The following is an 11,445-nucleotide window of genomic DNA, read 5'->3' on the forward strand; positions in this document are numbered from 1 at the left end:
CAATTTTCCACCGCTGTTCATGCCGCGCTCTTCTCTCTACCCCCAACCTCTTCTTTCTTCTGTCTTGCTTTCATGCTTTCATGCCGGAACCAAAAGCCCTGAATAAAGAGGGGGGGCGGGGTCTTCCTCTTCTCCTTGCAGATGCTGGAGGCGTTGTCGCGCCTTCGGAATAAGCGAGGCATGTACGAATTAATGCACCACAGAGACACACATCCATAGATCTTAACGTGTGTCCGCATTTGCACGTGCGAGGTCACGTAAGACACGACGGTCCTGTCCTCGACCATGCTAACGGCCTCAGCCGTCAGCAGTGGCTCTTACGCTGTTCGTCTGCAACATCTCAATCGCACCGTACGTAGCCCGACGTGCTAATCGGAAGTGCGTTAGCAGTGGCGCACACGCACAATGAACAACAAACTTAACGCATTCGTCAATAACGTTGTGTGTGGCCTTAAAAGGAAAAAACAATTGTACAATAGGCGACTTTTCGGCCAAATGCCCTTCTACATCGCACGTAAATACATGTTTGTTAGAATAGATGCAATGCTCGTGTTATCTTGTTTTGCCTATATTGCACTGTACGTTGTGTTTATTTGCGATCGACGTTTACCTTGGAAAATATGTTGTTCGTGAGCTCTCCCTTGGGTTTAGATGAAGGTTAGCTGATTATAGAGAGGTGAGTTGAGTGTTAAGTATCTCTGTCTCTCTCAGTCGGCAGTACGTATTAATTCCCGCACGATGGGTGGGTTGCTTTCTCTCATCTGCTGATTATTTATTTTACCAGGCAGAAACTTACAATCAATTTCTTCCACTTGTCTAAATTCCCCACTGTGTGTTCGGCACACGAGGGCGTGGGTGGCCAACACCACGCCCGGCCGCATTTGTCTCCCCGGTGCTGATGTTTACATCACATGTCAGGTATGTATTTGAGGCTGAGTCGACCTAGGGGAGGCCCATGACCGGTTCAGATAAGCGTCACCGGTGTTGGCCGTGAACGGGCGGAAATCGAACTCGGGTCGCCGGGTTCGTAGGGCAGTGCACTAACCGCTACACTCCCGCTCCCCACGCTGAACAAGAAACAACACCACTTGCACAGGCACTTAACACCACACCTGCGACTACCCGAGATGAGATATTGCGGGAGCGACTTGGACACCTTGATGCTGAGATCAGCATGGACACGCAGGCGAGTGGACAGCACGGGGGGCAATCGTGAGGTGGGCCACGTAGAACAACTCCGAACCCGACTTTCCACCCAAGTCGGCAGCTCAAGATGCAACCTGGCCACGTGGCAGTGACTTCACAGAACCAGAGAGCCGCTGCGGGTCACGCGGCGAGAGGCAAATGGCCCTCCTAAACTGTGCAGCGTCTTGCAGCAGGCTACCTGCTAGCGTTGACACGCGCTCGCCACTTGGGAGGACGTTTGACTTTGGTGGACGGACACGAAAAAAAGAAGTCAGAGTGAAAAAAAATAAACCGGCTTATTTACGTCTAGATTCGAAGCTTTCGTGACTGCAGGAATTACAATTTGGTTCTTTCGGTAGAAGTGACGTAGAAAGAAATTAAATGAAATAATAATAGAACACGACGTTTCGATTTTAGCAATCTTTTGAAGAACGTAATCAAGCAGGTGGGGTGTTGACTCTTGTGTTGGCCGTCTCTCCGTGTTGTATTGCATTATATTTCCAAGTTTACTATGTTTGTTTTTTCTCATTCATGTGTACCTGATGATGGTTGCTTGTGTTGTAATCGAAACGTCGCATTCTATTATTATTAAATTACATTTCTTTCTACGTGACTTCACCGAAAGAACCAACGAGTTATTTACGTCTTCTTGGTTCTTTCGGTAAAGTCACGTAGAAGGGAAATAATAAAATAATAAAAATAAAACATAATAAAATATTGTATTTTATGATGTTTAAAATACTATTTTATTCTGTTTCATTTGTATTACTTTATTATTTCCCTTCTACGTCACTTTACCGAAAGAACCAAGAAGATGAATCTCTGCAGTCACGAAAGCTTTAAATCGAAATTTATTGACGTCTGCTATAGAGTTGACAACTTTGACCTTGTGTCCATGTACAGTCCGTTGCTTAATCCACTGCTGGATGCGTTCCTCTTCCACGAGATGCGAATTGTGGTGGGGGGGTGGGGGGTGATTGATCACAGATGGCGTAGCGGTTCGCGCACTGCGCTACGAACCCGGCGACCCGAGTTCGTATTCCCGATCACGGCCAACACCAATGACGGTTGTCTTAACCGGTCCTGAGCCTCCCCTAGGGTCGAATGAGTAGCTGGTGCGGTGTGTAAACATCGACACTGGAGAGACAAAGGCGGCCGGGCGTGGCTGTTGGCCACCCATTCCCTCGTGTGCGTAGAGTACAATCATTAATGCTCCTGCAATTCTCTCTGCTGCCCACAGCAATTGTGGTTAACCGTATTCTGTATAAAATGAACGAATAAAGTGGACATTAATGACAAAGTCGTCATCAAGTGCTGTCGTTAAATAGTACAGAGCCTTTGTAAATCCACTGCTGGACTGAGGCTTCAAGCAATGTGCCGGTCATGTGAAGGTGGCTTTACCATACTTCACCATGCGGGTCACTGCGGGTTGGTGAAGGAATCTTACAGGGCCCGTTCCAATATCAGTCGCCACTACTGATGCGCTATCATATACAATACAGGGACATTGCCCGAAACATCGCAGATTATATAAATGTTTATATCAACAACATAATAGCACATCAATAGTACTATGAAGAAGGACCATTGCCCGAAACGTCGCTTCATATTTATTGTTTAAGGCCAGTCACGTTCTTACCAGCTCCTACTGGACATCTGTGGAAAAAATAGAGCTTCATAGCTCATCGGAGTCCTCCTGCAATATCAATACATAACACATTCCTGCGGAGGGAGCTGCTAGGAACGTTGGGTTGCTCGGTCAATGGCCAGGGTCAACGGCGGCGTGGTGTATTCCGCAAATATGCCCGACTGTGAGGGCGGGCACAAGCCGGTGTGAGTAGGTTAAACGTTGAGTTTTATAAGGGCACCACAGCATGACCAGCCCCTCCCCACCCAGCCCCACCCCTCCCACCCCCCACCCAGCCCCACCCTCCCCACCCAGCCCCTCCCCACCCTCCCCTCCCCACCCAGCCCCTCCCCACCCTCCCCACCCAGCCCCTCCCCACCCTCCCCTCTCCACCCAGCCCCACCCCTCCCATTTTTGGATTCACGACGGACGAACGGACACAATAATCCCCTGTGGGCTGGTGAAACCAGGTGGTTCCTACCAGTATTAAGATTCAGCGTTGATTGACGCGTGTCTTTTCATACCGCGTGACATCATCGCAAAGTCAGCAGCGGGGAGGGGGGCGAGGCTGGGCTTGGGGGGATACATGACGTCAAAGAACTGCGACTGAGTGACGTAACGCGCTGAAGCAGAAGCAGCAATGGCCGATAAGAAGCCCGCGGTGGACCTCGGAGTGCTGGAGGAAGACGATGAATTCGAGGAGTTCCCAGCCGAAGGTGCGTCGTCGGGAAAATAAACAAAAGATAATGAGCCGAAAGCTTTCGCTCGATGTCCACGAACAGTTCCTTTTTAAACGAACACAGCGAGACGGAGTTCACCCGCCGAGCCGTCCGCGATGCGTTTCGGCTCGTCATCGTGAGTAGGCCTCCGCGAAGCCTGCGGCCTTGTCTGGATTCTCAGCGAAGACGGTGTCAGTGGTGAAGGCGGCGGGGGGGGGGCTCCTGATGGAGGCCGCGTCGATGGTTTCCCCGCCTGATCTCTTATTCAGAATACGTATTTGGAGGAATCCGAATACGTATATTTATACTGGAGGAATCCCATGAGCGATGAAGCTGTGTTTCACATCTCAACATTGCCGATGAGCAAATCGGCCAGAATGCGCTCGATCACGCGGAGTCTCGTAAGCTAAGCAAGTTTGAGTCTGGATAATGCTTGGAAGGGTGACTTCTGTACGTAATAGGTGTTATAGGCTGGCGCTTAGCGGCGTTGTGCGCCGCGGAAGACTGCAGCAATATCCACGACGTTATATTTATTTTTCAAGTTTGCTGCCCGCCTAAAACCAACCCCCATTGACCGGCGTGAAGTTTCATTAATTCCGTGTTCATCATAGACCAGCGTCATCCGATCACTGACGGACCGTTTGTGGGCACTTGCTGAAATCATCAGTATTGCACTGCTCATCGAAACAGACGACACTGCAGCCAGATCAGTGAGGCTCGTTCGCTCTTCAACCCCAGATGCAGTTTGCGTGAAGTATGGTCTAAAAACAAGCAGCTCCCACGACCCGCACGGCGAGAGGGGGTTCATTAGCCAGCAGTTGCTCGCGACAGAAGGACCATGCATGTGGAGCAAACACAATGTTTTCATATCGTTCATAGTTTTCTGATGCGGCATAGGCGCACGCCTATGATTCGGTACTCTTTGAGGCTTCAATTGGTGCCGTGAGGTGGGCGAGGAGATGTCAGTAGAGAAAGTTGGTTATTGAAACCTGTGTGGTGCGTCGAGTTTCATCTCGTACGCATGGGCTTTCTCCGTGTACTGTACTTGGAATTACTCCCACACACAGAACGCTCAAATGGAATTTGACAAACATTCAATTCGTGACCTTCCTGAAAAAAAAAAACTTTGAGGATCCAGTTTGGCGTACCAAACGAAATTAAGTACTATACTTTTGCAGTTAATTTAGAAGGTATTGTACGTTTTTGTGTTTAGATGTGTAAGCGTACTTGGGGGTAGGACACCGCTCAAGGTAACAATGGACGAGGCTGGTGACAGAATAGCAGTCAAAGCAGAGAACATGCTCAAAAGTATCGATCGATGATATTATTTCGTGTACAGGAGTGAGAATGGTTTTGGCAGTTGCAGGCCTTCATCCAGAAGTATATAGACAGTGCCATTTTTTATCGCAAAGGTTCTTTTGAACCATGTCCGGTATTCACTTTAATTTCAGCTTCTACCCATTATTGTAGCCCAGTATTCAGTGTATGTATATTACCTTTTGTTTCTGTATAAAAATCACCAAAGGACATTTTATTTTCACTCACACATTGTCCGACACCGTGTGTGCAGTTGTGTAAAATCATCACCGTCGCTCTTAGAATGGTTATACAATTGTTTTAGTTGGAAACGATAGGTGTACTATTGTGACAGGAGATGTGCAATGGTTTCAATAGGTAACAATAGGTATACTGTTGCAATAGTCGCACTATGGTAGACTGGCTTCCGTCACAGGAATGTCGAATTTCCACCACTGGCTTGAGGCCAAAAGTGGATATTCGCACTTTTTCATGCTCATACATGACAAAAACACTTTTTACCAAATCGTTAAACTTACCAGACAGAAAAGTCTGTGCTGGCTGGAAACAAATACCACAGTACACAGTAAAGATGTTTTATATACGGCAAAACCATGGCAGATGCGGATACCTGATGTACAAACAGACCATACAAGATATAAGGACGCAATGCCCGATCCACAAATACGGCGATACACTCTGCTGATCCTGACGCAGTTATCTGGCTTGACCACCGGGATGTGAACTTGTAGTTATTGCTCCTGCATCTCCATCAGCTATACGAAAAAATAAGATGTTTAGCAGAAGGCACAATTGTAACCATAAGCTCCGTCCTCCCAGCATGCTTTGCATTGTCAAATGGTATCAACTTGTTTTTTGCTACTAAGATTCAATATACTGGCCATATTATATTAGGCAGCAGTATGTCAATGACACAACTGGATACTGGTTTTGTTCTTGTGTGGAATCATCAATACACCATAGCCTTGTGCCTTAAGTGCTTTATATGGGCAAGACCTCCCAGAACACTGGACTGCTTGGCACTCCATAACGGCGACAATGAACCAATCTTAACGCTAAATTTCGATTTAAAGCTTATATTATTATATTACTTTATTATGTTTTATTTTTATTATTTTATTATTTTCCTTCTACGTGACTTTACCGAAAGAACCAAGAAGATCAATCCTAACGCTTTATATAAATAGGACTAAATACGAAAAAAAAACTTTCGTGCAGGCTGGAAGCTAATAAATAAGTGAAACACTGACAATTATATGTGCATTTACAAGGCACTTAGCCTATGGGAAAACAAGTAAATCATTTTCATTGTTGGCAAGGCCTCTGTGCTCATTGTGTTCAGTGATCCATCATGGCTGCATTTGTTGGGACACCGGAAAATGTTTGTACACCGGCAAATGAAATGGCTAAATTAAGGGTGACTTCTTTTTGGAAAAGAGACCGTTTCTCTCAATGAGCTATTATTAGGTCATCTAAATTATTTACTGTCAGTGCCCGGCAAACCTTAATTTTCAGATGGGAGTAATATTTTGGTAATATCCCTAATGCAACACAAAGGCAATTCTTCTACAGGGTAGCATTGTTACCTTCCAATTCTGTGGTTTGCACACTGCGCGATGAACCTGGCAACCTCCGTTGTATTTTCGGCCATGGCTGACATCAGTGGCGAGTGATATCTGAAATGGTTGTGGGCCACCGCTGCACTGACCCGCGCTGGTAAGTGTTGTAAAGTTCCGTTAAACAACCCCTTTGGCCGACACGGCATGGAGTAGGCATTCATCTAGCAGTGGATTGTGAGAGGTGAACATCACGTTCTAGACTAATTCTCACTAGAACCCTGCCTGGGAGACTTGGTAAATTCCTTATTGAGGATTTTTGTTCTATTTGAGAGAAAACCCAGAGTGCCAAGAGAAAGAGCCCACATTGCCTCCAGTTGGCTAAACATAGGCTGTCCTCGCATTTGCTTATGCTAGTAAAATGATAGTACTTCTCCAAGTGATCTTTTACGTCATATATGATTTATTGGGCAGGTTATTTTACTCCACAATTCTGTATTTACCAATTGTATATGGAACCACTGCTATACGTGTCCCATTATTAGTTTGATGATTCACGGCTTGGAGCTGCCCAGAGCTGCACACCAAACGAGACATCACTTGCAGGTGCCATCAAATTTAAAACACCTTTACGAGCAAACGAATATGCATAACACCCACATGACGCCATAACTTGCAAGCGCAGCTGCAGAAGTGGGCAGACCTGCATATGTTTCACTTCGACTACTGCAAAGATAATTATTATTGCGATATTCCAATATCAACTTTGCAGAAGCTCCCCGATGTGTTAAAAATTCACCTGCTCGGCTAGTTGGCAGAGTAAATTAATTGAGCACATGCCAGTTCTACTTTTGCATTAGCTTCCAGTGGAAGCACACAGATGGTTTTAAAATCATGATGCGACGTTTAAGGCTGTCCGCGAGTTTGCACTTGCACGTGTCTCACTGCCTGGCTATTGCACCGCATCAACCAACTCTGGCGCCGCTGCAGACAGTGGATTCTTATCTCCCTGCACTGCCGCCAACACTCCTGGCCAAAACTGGTGACGGAGCTGTTGTCAAATAGGCGACAACGGTACAACCTCGGTCGTCCAAGTCTGTTTTGATTTATTTGCAGCTAGATAAATGTGGCTCTTTTTATAAGGACATTTCAAATGTGGAGCATGGTTTATAAGGTGACTGCGCTCATCGGATGATCAAGGCCTCAGTATGCCATCCAGTTTGGAGGAGCTATTTAACCATACTTCTCTATTCACTCCAATGCGGGTTGGTTGAATACATTACCTGGGTGAATTTGTATCATCGGCAGGTGGGTGTCATGTAGACAAATGACGGTCAATTAATATAAGGAAGGTGCGGTATCGTGTTTGTTTGCTGTTATTTTTAACAGTTTCCTTTTAAATCCCAACATGCAGTCTGCCTCATGCATGTGGCCAGTATGCCGTGACATAATTTGTCAAGGAGTAAATTATGCATATATGTTGAACTTCTTCTTTTGCACCCAACGTAGCCAACCTTGCTAATCGTGGGAGGAAGGACAAATGATGTCACGTTTTAACATTTTGTATTTGTACGTTAACCATTATGCCAACATACTCCCACAGAGTTTATATTAATTGACCGCAATGACAAGTACATTATGGCCTGTGCAGAAGAATTGGGGGTGCGAGAGGCCGTGCTCGTGTTTTGCCGTTGCAGACTGGACGGGGCTGGATGAGGACGAGGACACGCACGTGTGGGAAGACAACTGGGATGACGACAACGTTGAGGATGATTTCTCAAATCAGCTGAGGCAAGGCTTGCTTAAACCTCAGTCAGTCCAGACCCCACTACATACGTATGTATGTTGAACTTCTTTTGCAACATACATAGCCAACTGTGATCGTTGAAGGTGCGGGGGAAGTACAGCAAACTCAACTCAAAAAGCAGTTCTAAAGAAATGAGTTTTCAATATAGTTGCTCTAAAAGTGCATAGCTCCAGTGGCTTCCTAATATCGGAAGGAAGACAGTATTCGTAAATACAGGCATCACACACCATTATTTTTCGACTATATTTCTATTCTCCATTGCAACAACAGCAGCGCTTATTGGCGTAGCGTGGTTGGAACGGGCTCTTGGTGCAAGGAATAAAGTGGGCCCCCCATCTGCTACCCCTTCACCCCCCTGCCCACGTATAGCCTTGCACCTAAGTCCCTCTGATCCTTGGGCCCCCCCGGTGCAGTTGCACCGCTTGCACCCTCGATATCTAACGTCACTGGTTCAGTGCAGTCTACATGTGTTACTCAGAGAATCATACGAGCCTGCGTACCCACACTTGCACGGTAATCTAATAAAGTTATGTTCAACACTTTACCGATAGGTATGCAACTTGCAGTACCATAGCATAGATTAATCGGTAACACATTTTTGTGCCAGTATATATGCACTGCTGTATTTTTGGGGGGAATTAAAGAGCCCATTATATTGACTCTCTTCCACGAGCTTTTGTGAAGCCTGTTGCATGAATATCATTGATTTGAATGTGCATGGCAATTGAATACAGTGGTACCTCAGTATACGTCGTTAATTCGTTCCAGAAGGTAGGACCGAAAATGACGTATACCAAACGAATTTTTCCCATAAGAAATAAAGGGAAAGGAATTAATCCGTTCCAGAGGAAAATAAATGATATTTTATATGGCATATTATACATTAATGGGATTGTATAAAATAATTTAGACACTAATTACTAAAATGCATACAGAAGCCACGTGACCGCGCTGCTGCCAGCTGCGCTGGTCACGTGGCGTGCCTCAACCCCAGCGACGTTTCTCGACCCGGGGCTCCACCCTCCATGGGGGCAGCCCCCACACCGCCCCTCTCCCCCACGCCACCCCGCCCCTCTCCCCCACGCCACCCCGCCCCTCTCCCCCACGTCACCCCGCCCCTCTCCCCCACGTCACCCCGCCCCTCTCGTTTTGTTTCAGTCGTGAACGGGGCATACACTGGTACTGTACGCGGTGACTCATCCCGACCCATACAAGTTCTAGCAAACGCGTCGTATCCCAAGCAAGACGTCGTATCCAAAGACATTTTTTCCTCGAAAAAACACGACGTATACCAAATTCGACGTATTCCAAAGCGGTCGTATACCGAGGTTCCACTGTACAACATAACCTCTAGATGTGGTGCACAGCAATATCCAAACAGAAATTAAAACAAATGTAAAGGCAACGTTGGTTATGAAATCAGCCCTTAATAACCCACAAAAGTGACGATTTTACATCTCAATTTCTGAGTTCGTTTTTAATGGAATAATGGCAAATTGTAAAAGAATTGCATTATTGGACAGGTGTCAAACAGATCTGTCAAGGTGAGGACCTTTTTTTGGCAATTCCTATGTAATAAACTGACAAATGCAACCTCCAGGCATCCTTGGTAAGCAGATAATGACAGTAAATCTTTACAGGTGATGGGGAGTCCTGGCTGAGCCAGTAGAAACAAATGACTGTAATCTGTGCCCGAGAATTGGCAAGATTTCTCACCGCTGTGCAGAGCAGCCATCTGCTGTAATGGCCTCCATTACATTAGAAAGTCAATGGATGCATGAGGCTTTTATGGATCTGGGAAACTGTCAAGCCACCACCACGCTTTACTATTAGCCTTCTCGAGAGCACCCATTTGGAGGTTAGAATAATGCATGTTATGTCGTCTCGTATTTATTTATCTTGCACCTTGGCGCGTGCACGACCACGAGTGAAAATGCAACGGTTAATGACGATGACGCTGCTGTCTGTTATGCGGTCACTATTAGAGGCACGCTTGGCTTTTCACGCACTTGTGGGAAAGCTGCGAATGCCGGGTGCGCTCGTGTTCCTCTGAAGCACTGCTGGTGGAACATTGTTTCTGTTGATGCTGCTCAGTCGTGCAAAAGAGCTTCGCTCAATGTGCGTTGCAACCCACGGAGAAAAGGGGATTTGTACTCGGTATGGCGAGAGGGGAACATGTTGTCGGACGTGCAGCACCTGCCTGCTTTTTGTTTTAAAGACTTGCACAGCAGCTGTGCGGTGGGTTTTACAAAATTTACCACAGTGCTGACTCATCCAAGCATCCAAACACTTGCTTGATTGAATAAACTGATGAGCTATTCTGTAACTGGATGGGCTCCTGAAGCAATCAGGGCTTGTTTATAAACAGGCGCGTTACCTGATTGTGCTTTGGAGCCGTGTGCAGACATGAATTAGCTTAACGCATGTATTAAACGTCACTGATTTTTTTTCTCTTGTCATACATAGTTAAAAAATGTGGCAATGCTCAATACAGGGCATGAGCAATATTTTCAAGCCTTTTAACAGTCATACATTATTTACTGCTACGATATTCCAACACTTGCATTCTATTGCGCACTTGATATTCCTTTGTCTCCTTTGACAGACGTTCTAATTGTTGTTTTTATCCTTCACTGCTTTCAGGGCCGAGCTTGAAAAGTACGGACATAAGATGGAGACCTCGTAGAGAAGGAACGACGTTTGTGGAGGGGGGGGGCGGAGAGTCTTCAAAGCCCCCCACACCGCTTGGCTTTTGCATTAAAATAATGCCTCCCGCGACCGCTGGGTTTTTTTTTGTTGCCATGACCTGTTCTTGGAGTCGTCACGGAAGAGAAAGGGGATGAGTTGTGGAAAGCAAACGTGAAAAATTGTCACCATTCTCCAGCCATGTTGGATTTGTTTAATGTCCCGTTGGAATTTTCACCGTTCGGAATAAAGTTTAATATTTTGTTAATTTGTTATTGTGTGTTTTAGTGTTGCCAAAATAAACTTAACTGTTCCACAAAAAAAAAAATGTTGTTTATAATTTCACACACATCTGGCCATATGTTTTTATAACCGATTATTCACTTACCGGATTCGCATTAGGAAGGAAGATAAATAATGTGACTTGTTATAGGATATATTTATATCCTATTGGGAAGCAGGATACGTTTATACTGTGGCAGTTTGTGTGAACATTTTTCAAATATTTTTGTATTGCATAAATGACACTTCATCAACATCTGCCATAAT

At 45.7% G+C, this 11,445-nt stretch overlaps 1 protein-coding gene across 5 annotated transcripts; it reads left to right on the plus strand.

The window, feature by feature from the left end:
- The first annotated feature begins 3,349 nt into the window (after positions 1–3,349).
- Positions 3,350–11,224, plus strand: SEM1 (SEM1 26S proteasome subunit). 5 transcript variants are annotated; one of them, XM_078595304.1, is made up of 4 exons: positions 3,423–3,528; positions 6,950–7,010; positions 8,102–8,195; positions 10,855–11,224. In XM_078595304.1, exons 1-4 carry the CDS (start codon positions 3,502–3,504, stop codon positions 10,895–10,897), a joined length of 225 nt encoding a protein of 74 aa, XP_078451430.1. In that variant the 5' UTR covers positions 3,423–3,501; the 3' UTR covers positions 10,898–11,224. The 5 variants fall into 5 exon arrangements, with proteins under 5 accessions (XP_078451438.1, XP_078451422.1, XP_078451413.1 ...); XM_078595275.1 differs by having other exon boundaries at positions 3,424–3,528; positions 8,102–8,240; XM_078595312.1 differs by lacking the exon at positions 6,950–7,010 and having other exon boundaries at positions 3,350–3,528.
- The last annotated feature ends 221 nt before the right edge of the window (positions 11,225–11,445 follow it).

Source organism: Lampetra planeri, chromosome 1 (assembly GCF_965212315.1).
Source record: "Lampetra planeri chromosome 1, kcLamPlan1.2.h2, whole genome shotgun sequence".
In the NCBI taxonomy this organism is placed as follows: Eukaryota; Metazoa; Chordata; class Hyperoartia; order Petromyzontiformes; family Petromyzontidae; genus Lampetra; species Lampetra planeri.

Coding starts and splice junctions, on each gene's coding strand:
- SEM1 (XM_078595275.1), top strand. CDS start 3,502: ATGAATTCGAGGAGTTCCCAGCCGAAG. Junction 3,529..6,949: donor CGAGGAGTTCCCAGCCGAAG/GTGCGTCGTCGG, acceptor TCCCATTATTAG/TTTGATGATTCACGGCTTGG. Junction 8,241..10,854: donor GTCCAGACCCCACTACATAC/GTATGTATGTTG, acceptor CACTGCTTTCAG/GGCCGAGCTTGAAAAGTACG.